The following is an 18108-nucleotide window of genomic DNA, read 5'->3' on the forward strand; positions in this document are numbered from 1 at the left end:
AGTGTGGCAGCAGCCTAAGTGTGCTTAATGCAGTTCTTAACATGGTGCACCTCTTGCCCACAGAGTCTCACAAGACTTTTTTGTTTAACAACTTGTACCCATTAACTCCATTTCATGTCTCCTTTATTTAGTGGGGAGGAATACGGACAAAACAAGTCAAAATGAAGAAAAACCAAAGTCCCTTGACCAAAGGGTTTGGTTGTGGAATAAGCCTCTGAAATATGCAAGAGGCAATGTTAAAATAAAGCAGTGTTCAATGCCCAAATGTGCTGTTTGGAATGGGGAGAGGGGGGTGGCCAGAAAGGGAAGTAAATTTCTGCAATCTGTCTATGAATAATGTCAAAATGTCCTCCATTTTGATCATGCCTAAGAAACATGCATTTCTATTAACATTTCTAAAAAAGCCTCAATTTCTTCACGTGTCCTCCATTTTTAAAAAATGTGTCCTACATTTGAAAATGTTGTCCTGCATTTGTCCTACATTTGTCCCAGTTTGGAGGTCCTGACTTATGGCAACCCTAGCAATGGGGCCCATGGATTACATGTTGCCACCAAAGCTGTGTTTGTAGCCTCCAGAGTCCCCTAATCATCCCAACGTCTGGGCCTCAGATTAGCAGTTTGCCCCCTCAGAAACCTTCAGCTAGTGATTTCAGCACCCTAGAGCTCTTTTTGCTGAGGGACGGCTTTTATCAGAATTAGAATTCACTATCATTTTTAGACCAAAACCAAAATGGAGGCCTGGGAGGAAAAAAGGTGGCATGAGAAAATGTCTGATTGGCCACTAAAAATCTTGGTGGGCTGATATAATCCTTCAACCCATGGAAGCTACTATGGAGAATTACACAACTTTTCTCATCTAAATAAATCATTCTGATGGCCCAATTTGGTTTACCTGGTCACAAAACATGGATTTTCGAATGCATGATTATTTCAGCAGTGATACAATTAAGACTTTTTGCTCTAAAGAAAGAACCAATATTTCATCATGATCACCATACCATGAAGCAGAACTTAATTATGAATCTGAATTCTCATTTTCACCCATTCCTGACTCAGTGCAATGCTAGTCAGTGCAAGGCTCTACCACATATGATAAATTCTATTGCAGCTTCACAGAGAATATCCATGCTGAAGTGAAACTTGAGCTCATAGAGAGAAGAATATCTATTCTAGTGAATTCAAGATATCTAGCACAAATTCAAGCTTGCAAAAAGTTTCCGTTCCTTGTGAAGAATGATGCCTCACCTTCCCAGTCCTCATATATTCTTTTGCCTTCTCAAGATGACCTCTCTGTTTAGCCTTCAGCGCCGCCAATTTATATTCCTTCTCTCGAGTGACAAGCAGTGCTCGTGTGCCAAGGTTTGGGGAATCTGAACAAGACAATAAAGCCAGCAAATAAAACAACCTCTACAGACATCATGAAGAACAATTGTTCCTTCCTTCTGAGTTTGGCCCACCTCCCTGGAAGAGACAAGCAACAAAATGATTTAATTCCCCCCCCCCCCCCCCCAATATGCTGAACGGATTTGCTGCATGGAAAAGGACCACCCTATTTATTTATTTATGGTATTTATACTACTTACTGTTTTCTGAAGTGGCATCGGTTCCCAGAACATCCATATCTGTATCCTGGCCTTGGAGACTAGTTGTGCTCTCAGAGTTTTCCAGATTACAGGAGTTCTTTAATTCATGATCTTCTGCAGAGCCTTCCTTGTCCTCCTGTTCACATACCGTAACTTCATCTTCATTTCCTAAGCTTTTAGGCAAGTCATTATGATCAATGGCTTGTAGTGCTGCCAATGAGTTCTTTCCAGATGCTACAGGTGGTGGCATTTCTTCTGTGTTCACTTTTTTACCTTTCTTCACTGCAGTTAGCATGGCTTCCAATGCCTAGTATGGAATGAGAGACAAAGTCAACTGATTAATGGAACTCTTACCTCATATGATCAAACTTCTTTCATTTACCTATTTACAATGGAAACACAGGTAACTCATGTCCCACTATAAACAGAGAAACAACCAAACTGTACATTACTGTATTACAGGAAAGACAAAAAAAAACCAAACCAAAACAAACAAACAAACCCAACAATTACTGTATTTCCTACTCCTTTGCAAGTAGATGTTCCCTTGCAGATACCGCTACCATATTGATCCAAGATCATCAGCAAACTCAAGTTGTGAGACATTTCTAAAACTTGTTTGGATTTTGTTATGACTTTCTAGCTCCTACATTAACAGAACAATCTTATGCTTGTTTACTCACAAGTAAACAATTTAAAAAACATCTCTTAGATCAACGTATATAGTATTGTGGCATGAATTCTTCATTTAACCAAAATAAAGCCTAAACATGATGTAAATCCCAATAAACATATGAGATTAAAATAAGGCATAAACTCAGAGTAGAGCACCACCAATTTTTGTACAGCAGCTAAATAAACTCATTTATCTGCCAAGTGACTAGCTGAAACTTCAAAAAAAAAAAAAAAAAATCCAGGATGACACATATAGGAGCCTTTCAACCAACAGGTTATTAAGAATCATAAAATGGAAGAGACCACAAGAGCCACCCAGTCCAAGCCTCTGTCATGCAAGAACACACAATCAAAGCACTCCTGACAGATGGCCATCCAGCCTTTGTTTAAAAACCTCAAAGAAGGAGACTCCACCACTCTCTGAGGAAGTGTGTTCCACTGTGGAATAGCTATTACTGTCAGGAAATTCCTCCCAACGTTTAGGTGGAATCTCTTTTCCTGTAGCTTACATCCACTGTTCAGTGTCCTAGTCTCTGGAGCAGCAGAAAACAAGCTTGCTCCATCTTCAATATGACACCCCTTCAAATACTTAAACAGGGCTATCATATCACCTCTTAACTGTCCCTTCTCTAGGCTAGGCTGGACATCCCCAGATCCCCAAGTTGTTCCTCATAAGGCATGGTTTCCAGACCATTCACCATTTTGGTCGCGCTCCTCTAGACATGCTACAGCTTATACTAGATTTTTAAAAATCTGGAAGCAGTGGAATAACCTTAATAAAATCCACTTTCTGCCAATTGAAGTGCAAATAAACAAGCCAAATACAAAACCACCACCACTGAATTTTCTCATTATGTGATGAGAAACACTAATAGAAATGATTCATTTATTTCACGTAACACTGTCTATATAAAAAGATACGGCAGAACATGATTAGTAGTCAGCTGAACTATACAAATGAACATGGATGGCACCTCCTGCTCCTTTCCACACATTTATTGCAATTAATTGCTGGGATACAAGCCCAGCTTGTTTTGATCAACTCTTCCACTGAAAGAAAGGAGAGCTGTGGCCAATGAATCCAACCTACCTTGAGGCCCCGCTCATATCGCCGCACTTTGGCACTCTCACCAGCTTCCTTCGCATTCAGTATTGCCACCTTATAGTTAGCTATCCTTTCTTCTATTGTTTGCTCCACTTCACTGGAAATACCAGGAGTCATCTCAAGGAATTATAAAAATAAAGGATAAAATAAGGGGGGAAATATGTTTTTGCTCTACAGAATTTCACTCCAAGAAGACATTCAGGTAGCAGCACAAAAACACTATGAGAAATACACAGCTAGGACTCTAGACACAGTCAGTTAAACCATTGCTCCTGAACAGGACAGCCCTTGTTCTTCTGCAAAAATTCCACAGGTCACCTCTAGGCTGTCAGCCAAAGAAGGAGTGGTGGAATACTTCAGAAGACATTAGGGCCACAGAGTAACATTTGGTTAGTGAAAAGATGAGAGAATATAGTGAGAAACTCTTAGTCATTTCAGGCAAATATTGGCTGCATGGTTATGCTAGAGCATAAAATAGCTTTTTGCCCGCATCTATGAGTGTTCAAGTAGTTCTCTTCATCAAGGCTGCTTAAAAATTCTCTTTCCATTTGGAGATGGAAAAGACACAAAGCAAATGTTATATTCAAGCATATACGGAAAGATGTTAGCACTTAACCATGAACAAAACACTGTTAAGAAGCTGCCAATGTAAATAAATAATAGCATCATTGATCATCAAACCTGAAACTTTTAGCTAACAGAAATGATACAGAAAACTCACCAAATATACTCAAGTGGAAAAAAATAACAACCAAATAAGCCCTAAATCAGAGTAGCTAACTTTCTGGGCTGAGCTACACTGTTTTACTTCTACTGAAAACCTACTGCCCAGATTTCCAACACTGCTTCTGCAAATATCCAACAGAGATAGATATTTTCCTGCATTGTCTACATACAGCAGTGATAGGCAACATGATGCTCTCCAGGTGTTTTACACTACAGCTCCTGTAAGCACTGATTACCATGGTCAATGGTCAGACATTCCTTCATTTATTGTCCAATACATCTGGAGGACACCAGGTCACCAGCTCTGTAGCCTGCTTGATTATGTTCTCAAAATTAACCTTTTCAGGAGACCCAGTTTGTAACTCAGTTAACTATGTAACATAAAGAAGGATATACCAAAAACTTCAGCAAAAAAATTTGGACATATAATCCCTCATCCCACTTTGAAAATGTCAGTGAGCTTTCAAACCTCGCTACAATAAAAGTAAAACACAGTGCAGTGTGATGTTCCCAATAGAGAAGTTTTTAAAACAATATCAAATGTAGGATTAGGAAAGTAAGTGTCCCCAATAGTCAAAAAGCTCCAGCAACCCCAGCCAGGATGGCTAACGGTTCAGGATCATAGTGGGCTGGAATCCAAAACACAGAGAGAGCATCAGGTTAGCAGACTGGTGGAATTAAGGCATTGGAGGACCAGAGGGGGAGATGTGATCATCTGTATGTTTCTTTCCATCCCCATAACACTTTCAGGCTTAAAGTAAGAACTTTCACCTACCTGTGTTGGAAGATTGGTATGCTCTTCTTTGGTTACAGGAGACACTTCCATTGTTTCTGTCTCATGCTCACTGCTACCTCCTCCATCTTCCTCTCCTAGAACCTCCTGCAACTCTGCCTAGAGTAAAAATCAGTACCATTGTTCCTACAGAACAGTTGTGTCTATTTTAAGTTCTGTAATAAAAGGAACCACAGGAAACCTACTTAAAATTGTGCAGCTGGGAAAGAATAGGGATTCTGTTGCTGTGCTGCCCACCTCACTGCTCAACTGTCTCCCTTTCTATCTCAGGGTTGGACTCTCTGCAGCTAATAGTGCTGGGGGACTTCAACATCTATGCTGAGACTGCCCTGTTGGGAGTGATTCAGGACCTCATAGCCTCCACAGGCCCATCTGTGATAGATATCTGGCCCTACTCATGCTTCTGAGCACATTGTGGATCTTGTTTTCTGTGGTGGCTGGGGTGAAGATGATCTTGGTGTAGAGAATCTTTCTATAGATATGTCATTACTTGGTCAGGTTTAGACTCACAGGGACACAGAAGCTCTGTAGGGGTTTAGGACTGATTAAGATGCTCTGCCCTAGGAGGCTGATGGATTCTGATTCCTCTTGGGGATTTTCCTGTCACCTCAGCAGGCAATTCTGTCAAAGCTCTGGCTGAGTTCTAAAATGGGAAAATGGCCAGGACAGTAGATACAACTGCTCCTGAGCATCCCCTCTTACGGAGTGTAGTCAAACCGGCCCTGTGGCTTTCCGGAAAGCTGTCGACAATGAAGCAAGTGAAATGAAGAGTAGAGTGACATTGGCAGAAGACTCAGGACAAGTCTGATCAAAAATGGGCTACAGCCTATTTGAAGACCTATTCCATGACAGTGTAGGAAGAAAAAAAATATTTTTTTTGCTGCCACCATCACATTTGCAAGGAGTTGTCCAGCAAATCTGTTTACACACTGGTCTTTAAGTACAAAATGCAGACTACTCAACAGCCAGCTGTGAAGAACTTGAAGAGCACTTTGCAGATAAAAATCACTTATGCCTGCTTTAGATTGGATGCTGTAGTTGACACAGTTGTAGTGGATGTAACCATGGTTCCTGCTTGTCTAGGGCTAGATACTTTTCAATTAGTGCAACCTGAGGATGTGGATAGGATCCTTGGAGAGGTAAGAGTCACTACATGTGTGCCAGATCCTAACTCTTTCTGGCCTATTAAACAGGCTTGGGGCAGGGCTGAGGGGGGCAGTGAATGCTTCCTTACAACAAGGCAAGAGTTACAATTTCCCTAAAGGAGTCAGTTCTTAGGCCTTTGTTCAAAAATCCCTCTATAATGGGTAAGGTATGCGTGTGTATAATGGGGAAGTGTGCCATTGTTGGTTCTAGGGACCTCTCAGCAGCTTACCATCTACCATGATATCCTTAAGGACCACCTCTTGGAATGGGAATTGGAGGTACTATTTTACAGGGGATCCTTTCCTTCTTGGAGGTGCAAACTCAGAAGATGGTGCTGGGAGACTCGTGTTTGACACCCTGGCTCTTGGCATGTGAGGTCTCTCAGGATTCAGTTTTATTTAACATTTACATACAACCACTGTGAAAGGTTGTCTGGAATTTCAGGGTGGGGTGTCACCAATATGGAGATAACACCCAGCTGTACTACTCCTTTCCATTCTAATCTGAGGAGTTTATATTGATTCCAAAATAGTACTTATCATCAGTAATGGGCTGGATATGGGTGAATAAACTGAAACCTAATCCAGACAATACTTCCGTGCTCCCGGTCAGTTGAAAGACAGATCATGGAATAGAGGTTCAGTCTTTGTTAGATGGGGTTACACTCCTTCTGAAAGACACAGGTTCACACTCTGGGTGTGTTCCTGGACTCAGCTTTGAACCTAGAGGCCCAGGATTCTGCAGTGGCCAGGAGTACTTTTAAACATTTCAAACTTGTGTGCCAACTGCACCTGTTCCTTAAGATGCCCGATCTGACCAAGGTGTTACATGCCTTCCTGTTTAGACTACATCAGTTTAATTCTAGTTTAATGTTCACTTTTCGTATGTTTTTAATTGTATGGTTGTTTAAAATTGGAAGCTACTTTGAGTCCCAATTTTGGGAGAAAAATGAGATACAAATGATTAGAAATTATTACAGTTGGCCTTCCATATCCATGGATTCATCATCCATAGATTCAACCAAGGGCAAGCTGTATTATTATTATTGTTATTATTATTATTATTATTATTATTATTATTATTATTATTTAATACAACTGCTACCGTTCAATGACAGGGCTTTGAACTCTCTTACTCTGAAGCAAATGCCAGTCCTCTTATGTCAAACTGCACATTGTTGTTGTTTTTTTTAAACCTGCCTTATGCATGGATTAGGGATCTGTCTCAATTGACAAAGATAAACATAATTTTCTGAAATAGAAAGAGGTTATTCTATGAAAACCCTACATGCTGTTCATATACTATGCCAACCCTTACCTAATCAGAATCAGCAAGAAAACAATTTCATTCAAAACTTTTTTGAACTGGGAGAAGTGTGGTGTATTTATTTTACATGCTAGACCATCAGCTAAAACACATCGTTCAAGGGCAATATACTCCCCAGTCAATCAAGAACTTTTGTGGTTCTAGACAAAAATGCACTTCTATATGAAGTTATTTCTAGAGTACTTCGCAGCCATAAAGAAAACAAGTGGAACAGTCTTGCACACACTTTTTCTGCTATGTTCCTGTAAGTGAGTTAGTGTTTCTTATTAGTAGAAAACATTTCAGGATAAGTTTCTACATTCTTTCTTGGATTCTGTTTGGGATTTGCAAACTTTAAAACTGGCTAATGGGAAAAAATATCATTCAAAAGGCTCTAATGATATTTCTGACCCAGATTTTATTGATTATGGTATTACATTCACTTAAATTGCTTTACTGCTCTGTCTTGAAGAAATTTATTTTAATACAGTATAAGGATAATGTACAGTGGACCAAGCTTTGTATTGACAAACGGGTGATCCATGGATTTGACCAACCATGGATCACCATAGCCCATAGTATTCAATGGCAGAACGTGCATATGTTGCATCCACATGCACATCAAATCAAACTGAACCTCTGAAGATGGGATGGATCCACTGTAAATCTACTTCAGAGTGGAAAACAGTTATAAAAACAAGCCCAGAGAAACTAGCAAGCTTTAAGCTCCTTTCTTTCAGGGCTGTTGCCGTTTTTTCAAAAAGACATTTATGTATGAAAGGTTAGCAAGGTTTGCTTCATACTGTGAACAAAGCTTGGTTCTTATAAAATCAGTAAGTATATTGCTTGGGACATTTCGCCATTATACTTTATAATGCCATATCTGAATTTGGTCCATGGTCACAGGCATGAATCTACAGCAATTGAGTACAGCAGTGGAGGATAGGGGGACTTGGAGATGTTTCATCCATGTGGTTGCCATGAATCAGGGCCAACTCAAAGGCAGTTAACAACAAAACAAACAACAAAACAAACTGAGCTGTTCACCTTAGGAATTTCACCAAAGGTTCACCTTAGGAATATCACAGTTTCTTAACTACATGGACACATTGCCTCTTCTGCTTCAGTCTGAGGGGGAAATACAAAGTGCAGGTAAGGATGGCAGTTCCTATTCTTCAGAAAACCCTGAACCACAATTACTATAGCCTAATATCAACAAGAATATTCCTTTCCACAACAGTGTACCAAGCCATCACGTCTGTGGAGTATAGCTACATACACCCTTTCCTATAAGGCGCTTATGTCTCTTCCTCTGCACTAAGAAAAGCAGCCTTTCAAGAGAATCCCATATATACCAAAAGTTCGGTATCTTCCTCCAGACCTTCATCATCATCTTCGTTCAGGTCCTTCATGCACTCAGCAGCCATTTTTTCAATATGATCCATTGGAAGTGGGTCTGGTAAAAATCCAAAGGGAGAAATCCTAAGATTCAGTGAAAGAATCTCTGGCTGTAAATCTTATAATTACAGCAATCAGATATAAGAAATGATTTTCTTTAGTCTTATAAAAAAAACTAATGTGGTATTTATCAGCTTCTTTCCATGCTTTCCTTCTATAGATATTCTAGGAAATTATGGGGAGGGGGGACATGTGAACAATTCAAGATAGTTTTTCTTTCAAGGTGTTTTATTAAATTTTCATCCCCACAATTCCTAACTACTGGCTAAATTAGCTGGAGCTGATGAGAGGTACAGTCTAAAACATCTAGAGGGAACCAGGCTGGAGATGGGTAGTTTGCAAAATGAGCATGGCTGCTAACTCATATTTAGCCAATCAAGCCGCACCTCAAACATCTAATGTTTTGCTAAGTAGAAGGCACAAGGGAAAATGCTCCAATTGACATATAAATGGTTAACATTTACAATTATGCCTGAAAAGGAAACTAACAGAAGGCTATTTGTCTGCATCTTAGTAACATCAAAAACTGTGAATACAGTACTTGTTTTTAATCAAGCAACTTTGCCTGCTTTTTATACTGGAAGCAGGACTATACCCAAGTCAATGAAATGAAATACCACAATGCAAACAAAAAGGGCAGAGTCAGGATCAAATTAAGTAGCCTTTACTCTAGTGTCTAGACTGCTGTAATTTCCCCCCAAATTATCACCACTATGTCTCGTGAGTCCAAAGGCCAAAGACCCACTGTCATGAACCAATACAGCCTTGCTCATACAGGGCCATATCAACACTGCACCAGACTTCCCTGGCAGAATGCTGCTACTAAAAATAAGTGAGGCTTCTCAAGAACATTTTCAGCCTCATATCCTATCCACATTGTAAAAAAAGTGATCTTCTACCAGAACAAAGCTAAAGCCAGCATCTAGAAGCAAGACAGATGTGGAGACAGATGGGGAATGACCCAAAGCAACTTGCCCTTGTCCTGGACAAAGAATTTAAATTCAGAGCACTTGAGCAGCTGAGTTATTTTGGTGTCTCATTTATTATTCCAAAAGCCCCTATCCTCCTAAGTAATATAAAACAAAAACTTAAACAACTAACAGATTGCTGTTCTTTCATGATACCCCAATGGTAGGGTCAACTCTAACTAATAACATATTTAGCCATATACCTGACCTTTCCTGCAGCATGGGCTACTTATACTACATGCAACGTAACTTGAATAAGTCTACTTTCAGGTTTTCTTTGTGCCCTGTTATAAAGAATTCTCCTTTCTTTCTCAATCTATCTTCTACTTCTCTTGCACCACTGAAGTGCCTTTTTAAGAAAGCAACATTTATGAAGCAGTTTAGGCCACAGGCTGGACCTAGAGTTGGGCTCAGGGCAATATAGCCTGTGTAAAGTGGTACATTTCTTCCCTTAGTAGCCAATGGTGCTACCTCCCATGCTGGTCTACAAGATCCTCCAGAGGAGATATTTGCAAAGTATAGGGGTCTCCAAAGAAGGAGGGGACTTGATGAAAATCACTTATTCCACCAATGGCTCAAAAGCTTTCATTCATGGAAAACACCTTCTTGATCCAAGTATCTTTTTTTTTCTAATTCCATCACAAATCTAAATTTTAGTGACCTGATTTTAATAAGATGGGAAATGTAATTGGCCACTGAGAGTACATCTGGCTAGGTGGAAAATCTAAAATATGGTCCCTTTCAGATTCAGCTTAAAAAATCTAATTCCTAGTCTACCAGCTTTGCTGCAAAACCACTATCGATCAAATCATTTCCATAGCAGTCCATTTCTCTCCAACTGTCTTTGTAAACTCTCAGTCACGAGTTTTAAATCTTTATATATAGCTCATCCTCTCCTACTTTTGTATCATCATCATCATCTCCTCCATCACACTCTGCCATCTGTCCAATCTTTATTCTCAACTGCTCCATTTGACTCCTACTGCTCACTTCAGTGTTTGCTACTGCAGCTTTCACAAATATTTGTCTGATTCTAAATCACTATGGAATAACAAAACCCAAGCAAACTCCAGTGAGGAAGGCAGGCAAGCAGATACTGGGGTATTCCAGATATTGTTGAATTGCAGCTACCATCACCCTTAACCACAGGCTGTGCTAGGTAGAATAAAAACCCAACCGATGGAGTGGAAACTCAACTGATGGCAAAACATTTCCACCCCACAACTGATGGAGTGGAAATCCAACAAAATTTGGAGCATCCTAAGTTGCCTGCCTTTGTTATATGTACTTTCTTGGGGTATATCTCATTGAGTTCCTCTGAGCTTACTCCTAAACAGTGACATGTAGAAGGGCTCTATGAAATGCTGTTGTATATATTTTTAATTATAATTTAATTGTAATTGTATAACAAAAAGCCATGATGTGTGTGGTTCAGCTCTACAGATGCATGCCCAAAGTAAGTAGGACATACTCATAGCCTGTATATATAGCCTAATGCAAATTCCAAATGGATGTCCTTTCACGTTAAACATTATTTTCGAGTAAATAAGCTTACCTTTTCTTTTAGGTTTTGACTTCCCAGAAGGCAAGTTTTCTCCAGTGATAGCAGCCAATTCAGCTTCTAGGCTCTCATCATCCTCAAGATCTAGCATAACTTCTTCAGGATTAAATTCTACAAAAAGTCCAAGCTGATAACAGGAGTGGGGAGCCACTTTAGTAAAAACGGGAAATTTATACTATTGTTTTCAATAATTGGAGCTACCATATTTAGTTCAAAGAAAAATCTATATTGTGTGTCAAAACTAGGCTTACAATATTAAATAAATGTGCTTTTCTACCACCTGAATGTACAGATTTTATTCAGAAATTTTATTCGCATTTTAATAAATGTACCTGCAGATTTTTTTTTCATTACAACGTTTTCCCTCCAAGCAGCTCAGGACAGTATACATCATTCTTTTCTTCATCTTTACACTAACAACAATCTTATAAGATATGTGAGGTTACAGACATCAGCTTTCCAGAAATTGTGAGGTCATGGTCAGGAGAAGGAAATAGTTATTCTGCATCTTGGAGTTGGGGAGATTTGGGAGAAAGGAGATTGCCTGGTGTTGAACACTCAAGTTGCACCAGACAACTGTTGTTATGCTTGCAACTTCACTTTGGCACAAGAAAAAAACAGAACTACAGTGGTCCCCCGGGTTACGAAAGTAATTCGTTCCGCCGCCGCTTTCGTAACCCGGAAACTTTCGCTAGCCGAAATGCCCATAGGCGCTAATAGCGAAAGCCGCTTTTTGGTGCGAAATCGCGCCGAAAAGCACCAAAAGTTTTTTCGTAACCCGAAAAAACTTTCGTAACGCGGAACAGTTTTTTTAAGTAAATTTATTTCGTAACCCGGAAATTTCGTATCCTGGCGCATTCGTATCCCGGGGTACCACTGTATTGCTTCCAGTTTAGATCAACCACAGCTTGGTGCAAGCTTTCAGGTTTTCCAGCATTCTTCGTCCAGCTAGATGGCACCATAGGAAAACTATGGTAGGATCCTCTTCCTATTCCTCCTTTTATAAGGACAGATTCACTGCCAAATTGAGAATACCATATATACTTGACTATAAATCGACCTCATATATAAGTCAAGGGCAAGTTTTGGGGCCAAAATTATGGATTTTGATATGACCCGTGGATAGGTTGAGGGTAAAACTTAGGAACATGTAAAATCATGCACAAAATTCTGTAACATAGACTCCAACCATATATAGAGAGAAAAATCCAAGAGGTTCAAGTGGGATTCAGGAAATGAAGAGGCACTATGGACCACATTGTAAACTTAAGACGGCTAATGCAGCACATCGTGGAATTCCAAAAGAAATCAGCATGTGCTTTATAGACTACAGCAAAGCCTTTGACTGCACAGATCACTATGGAACGCCCTTAAAAGACATGGGTGTGCCAACACATCTGATAGTCCTGATGAGCAATCTGTACTCAGGGCAAGAGGCTACTGTCAGAACATGGAGAAACAGAATGGTTCCCAATTGGCAAAGTGGTCAGACAAGGCTGTATCTTCTCACCCTATCTGTTCAACTCGTACGCAGAACATATTAAAAGAAAAGCAGGCTTGGATACAGAAGGAGGAGGAGTTAAAATAGGAGAACTGAATAACAATAATCTAAGATATGCAGATGACACTATAGTACTAGCAGAAAACCTCACAGACATAGAACACCCACTAAGGAAGATCAAAGAAGAAAGTGCAAAGGCAGGCTTAATGTTGAACGTAAAGAAAACAAAACTAATGACCACCGAGGATCTTCACAAATTTAACCTAGACACTGAAGAAATAGAAATAGTAAAAGAATTCCCATACCTGGGCTCAAACATTGATAGAAATGGGGACTGTAGTTAGGAAATGAGAAGATTAAGAATGGGCACGGTGGCTATGAAAGAAGTAGAAATGATTCTAAAATGCGAAGATATACAACTGAGCACAAAAGTTAGAATCATACAAGCCATCGTATTTCCTACTACCATGTACAGACATGAGAACTGGACATTTAAGAAAGACGATAGGAATAAAATCCTTTCATTTGAGATCTGGTGCTGGAGAAGAGTGCTGAGGATCCCATGGATAGCCAAAAGGACAAACAAATGGGTCCTAGAGCAGATCAACCCAGAAACTTCCCTGGAAGCTAAGATGACCAAACTGAGGCTGTGGGAAAGGTGGAGGGAAGTAGAAAGAGAGGAAGGCCACATGCCAGATGGATGGACTTTATTAAGGAGGTCATGGGTATGGGATTGCAGGAATTAAGCAGAGCAATGGAGTGCAGAGGGTCTTGAAGATGTTTCTTTCATCTAAAGTGTCACCATGAGTCAAGAGCAACTTGAGAGCAGTTAACAACAACAACAAATGAAGGATGTAAAGAATGAAATATAAGAAAACAATGCCAAAGAACTTACAAGATTCCAGCAGGCACAACTATTTGTGCACATACTAAAGGCTGGATGGATGAGACAGTAGAAGGGGGTCAGTGCTTCCAGGGCAGATAAAACTCTCGCCTATGCACGCTAAAATACAATACTTACATTGTACCGTGGATAAGTCAACTCAGGTTTTTGGTTCAATTTTTAACCTAAATTTCTAGAGTTATACATGAGCATATACAGTATTTTGTCTTTCCCTGCAGCACATGGTATCTCCAGCCTGTGTTACTCCTTTTTCAATTAGCACTGTTCTGAACAGCACACATCCTCACCATTCATTGTAGCTGGAATCAGTCAGATCTCTACCCTGCCAGACCAGGAACAATGGTATCAGATAAAAAGCAGGTCTTGTAGGACTCATGGTCATAGTGTTGGGCTGTATAAGCTGATCTGCAAATAGCTGTTGGATTCTGTTTCACAGAAGAAGTTGTCCTAAGCAGAATTTTGGCTCCACTCCATCTAAATGCTACTTAATTATTTGTTCTAAAGTACTCAAAAGTTCAGCCCCACACATATCTTCCAAACACTCACAGTTAAGATTCATCTCTACAACACTTTATTTTTAGTGTAAAGGCAGCCACTGACTCAGCAGCATTAGTGCCAACTTCAGTCTACAGAAAGGTTTGCAGAACCAACTTAAGTATTCTAACTTTCTTTCAAAGGACAGCTCTCTCCCCAAGTTACCAAGTAACTCAGTTATCACATATTTCCCAGACATCCAGGAGTAGAAAGCAAATGCTGATGGCAACTGAACACTAATAAAAGAATGACTCATCAGATCACAAATGCAAAGGATAAAGCACCTGGCAGAGTATAGTCTTCCTGTAAGCAATTCCTGGCTTGACACCTGTCAGGGTTGACTTAAATTTAAAGAACCTGACTCTGCAAAGGGCTGAATACACAGATCTTGAGAGACTTATAGAATTCAAGTCTTCCTGGATCAGCATCTGCCGTAAGTGCATTTTAAACATGGCATACTAAAATTACTACTGCTGAAGAGGGCTATATTTCTGAGGAAGAAACAGACAAAACCACCTCTGCCTAAGAAAACCTTATGAAATTCATGGGGTCAGCATAAATTGACAGGCAATTTGAAGGCAAATACACACACACACACACACACACACAAGCTCCCCAGTTCTCTAATAACACAATAAAATCTTGCTCAAACAGAATGGACAAGACTAAAGCATTCTAACTAATGGTTACATGATTGTCAGAAAACAGATACCTGTTTTGCAGCAGCTGCTGCCTGACCCTTCACCTGAGGGCTTTTCCTGGGTCTTCTGCCAAGCATTTTGGCTTATAAACAGACAGTGCAGCCTCTTGTTGAGTCCACAGAAGTTATCTACAGACGCCATGAATAGAAGGCAAACAGATATTTGCAGTTAGTATTATCCCCCAACAGGAGAACATGACAAAAAAAGAGACCAGCTTAATGCTATTCCCTGCTGTAGGTCTTAATTCTAGCATATTAGTATAATGTTTTAGTATTTTAGCATTCCATAGTATTTGTTTGTTTTTGATTGTATATGATGTACCGCCCTTTGGTTAAAAGGGTGTTATAAATAAAGGTTATTAATTCTAGCAGGCAGTTGTGTGCTGTCACTGTAGTCACTAATTCCTTCCTATAGAAACAACAAAAGCAGAAGAGATGGTCCTTCTTATTTATAGGTATTTCCTACCTTGTCTACAGTTCATAAAGTCAAATAAAGAGATCTATCCTAAAATTCAAATTTGTCCACAGGCCAAATCCACAGACTTGGGAATCCTGCCATAACAGATTTTGGGGTGGGGAGAAACAATAGGAACTATAGTACACCACATTATTTATTTGTTTCCTTTAAGGACTAAAATTTAATTCCAGAAAATAAAGTTAAACCCAGGTACCCAAGATGCTGTGTGAGTGTGTGTATGTGTACACATACATATATATATATATACACACACACACATACTGTATATATACACATACAGTCACCCCTCTGTTTTCATGGGCTTGGAGTTCAGGGACGGCAAATGGAGGGGGACAAAATGGGGTGTACGCCCATGAACGTGCGCCGCCATTCAAGCCAATGGGGCTTGGATATTGGCGATTTTCCATTTTTGCAGGGGGGGTTCTGGAATGGGTCCCCATAAAAACAGAGGGGCGACTGTGTGTGTGTGTGTGTGTGTGTGTGTGTGTGTTTAGATATACAGGTATGCCTTCGTGTAACAGGAAACTAGCCCTCAATATCTAGCAAAGACTATCCTTCCTTGACCCATCCCAAGACTGAGCAATGGCATCCAAAAGCACTTCCAAAACTTACCCTGCCTAAATCAAGCCTTGCACCTGCAACTCTAGCCAAAAAAAGGGCCACTGCCACCGAGTTTCTTTCCCTGGGCTCTAGTAAGGCCCAGAACTATCAAAGTTAAAACAGTGTAAAATCAAACACAAAAACATACAAAAGTTTTTTTAGAAAGTTACTAAAAAAATCCCATTATATATTTATATATTTAAGATCTGAATATATATTTAAAAGCCTGCCCAAATAAAAATGTCAAGGGCTCTTCAGCTTGACAACCCCCCTCTCCTGCTATCGAAACACACCACCAAAAACTCCAACTCCCAGAATTCCATAGCCTTGAGCCAAAAAAGAGTTAAAGAGGTGCCAAACTGGATTATTTCTCCAGTGTGGACGCAGCCTCAGATGACTTGCATATCTGAAACAGTGTCCCCGAAAGACTAGTTAGGTTAAAAATGTGTTAAAGAGTTAAAAACAAACAAATGATACGGTTTGTAGGCATCATAGGTTAATTTTTAAAGGAAATATGATACAATGGTGTAACAAATTAAATTAATGTCAGAAATACACATTTAAAAGGAAAACGTATAATTGAATTGCTGTGGGTTTTCAGAAAAAGCCCTATAGGCCTATGACATATTTAACCTGATAACAGTTCAATAAGTTTAAAGTGTTACTCAGCTAGATAAAACAAAAGATAAAACTTACTATTTATATATGTTATAATAACAAAGTAATAACAATTATATATATATATGTTTAAATATTGCTCTACTGATGGAGAAGCGATACCTTTCCGGATCAACCTCCTCTTCCACTGAAAGCAATGGCTCCTGTCTAGCCCCAAAATAGGTCTATTTCAGCTCATTTTAACTAGTATTTTATATTGCTGTCATTTTTATTTCTGCCTTGTTTTCAAGGCAGGGGATTATGTAGAACTGCTTTTATATCTATTATGTATATTGCTCTACTGATGGAGAAGCCATATCTTTCTGGATGAACCTCCCCTTCCACTGATCTCAATGGCTGCTGTCTTGCCCCCAAATAGATCTAGTTCAACTAATTTTAATTAGTATTTTATACGGCTGTCATTTTTTATTTCTCTCTTGTTTTTTTTTTTAAAGGCAGGAGATAATGTAGAATTGGGTTTATAGGTATTATGTATTTATATTGTGGTGTTTTTGTTGTTGTTATTGTAACCCGCCTCGATCCACAGGGAGAGGCGGGGTATAAATATAAATAATTTATTATTATTATTATTATTATTATTATTCTGTTTGACACAAAACACAAGATATAAATATAAATAATGTATTATTATTATGGTTGAGACGAAACACAACCTGTGCCCCCTCAGGGTGGCTGACACGCGTCTGGCAGGGAGGGAAGTCTGAATGGACTCGACACGGGTTCCAAAAGAAGAACAACCGTGTTTATCTGCCTGTCAGGTAGAGATGGACCCTGCCCTGCCCTGCCCTGCCCATCCACTGCAGGTCTCCTGAGGCCAGAGGTTCAGGCAACAACGAAGCTTCCCATGGAGGAGGAGGAGGAGGAGGAGGAGGCGCCGTCCCACCCCAGCCCCCGCCGCAGCCCCACTGCCTGGCCCTCAGGGCCCTCTCTCTCTCTCTCTCTCACCTTTCTCTTCTTCCTGGCTCCGCTGGTGCAGACAGGAAGAAGCCACGCCCCCTACCAGCAGAGCAGAGCAGAGCAGAGCAGCGCGCGCCGCCCCCGCCCACTCCGGCTCGGTCCTGGGCTGCACCAAGAGGCCTGGCAACGCGCATGCGCAACGGCTGTATTTATTTCGAAGCGGGGGAGACGTTGAGGGGGCGGGGCCACGGGCAACTGACAATGAAGGGGCGGGGCTTGTGTCACGGCTTCTTCGGCCGCCGGGCAAAGCTTGGCGTTGGCTCTGACTAGTGGCAATAATAGGGAGCGAGGAAGGAGGGAGGCTTGCTGGTGTCTTCCTCGCCACAAAGGAGGGCAAGGCGCCTCGGAGGGTAGGGCCTTCGGGACAAGAATAGAGGATACGACCCGATGAAAGGCTCAAAGCCAAGGAATATAGGACCTTCGAGACAAAATGGAG

General features: G+C 40.3%; 1 protein-coding gene across 6 annotated transcripts in view; it reads right to left on the minus strand.

Annotated features, from left to right (window-relative positions):
• LOC149316286 (coiled-coil and C2 domain-containing protein 1B-like) overlaps window positions 1-17720 on the minus strand; it is a 50605-nt gene extending 32885 nt beyond the window's left edge. For 2 of the 6 annotated variants that reach the window (XM_089515137.1, XM_089515141.1), the window contains exons 1-8: window positions 17661-17720; window positions 14972-15088; window positions 11315-11447; window positions 8689-8789; window positions 4865-4981; window positions 3349-3480; window positions 1584-1890; window positions 1246-1370 (exon numbers count right to left, since the gene is read on the minus strand). In XM_089515137.1, coding sequence (XP_089371263.1) covers window positions 1246-1370; window positions 1584-1890; window positions 3349-3480; window positions 4865-4981; window positions 8689-8789; window positions 11315-11447; window positions 14972-15037 — 981 coding nt within the window. In that variant the 5' untranslated portion in view covers window positions 15038-15088; window positions 17661-17720. Of the gene's footprint in view, window positions 1-1245; window positions 1371-1583; window positions 1891-3348; window positions 3481-4864; window positions 5038-8688; window positions 8790-11314; window positions 11448-14971; window positions 15089-16049; window positions 16118-16817; window positions 16843-17368; window positions 17389-17660 lie in introns of those variants that run through there. The other 4 variants (XM_089515139.1, XM_089515140.1, XM_089515138.1 and 1 more) reach the window with 4 other exon arrangements.
• Window positions 17721-18108: the final 388 nt, after the last annotated feature.

The sequence above is a fragment of the Sceloporus occidentalis genome, unplaced genomic scaffold (assembly GCF_023333645.1).
Source record: "Sceloporus occidentalis isolate IW3139 unplaced genomic scaffold, rSceOcc1.0.p SCAF_3, whole genome shotgun sequence".
Classification (NCBI taxonomy): Eukaryota; Metazoa; Chordata; class Lepidosauria; order Squamata; family Phrynosomatidae; genus Sceloporus; species Sceloporus occidentalis.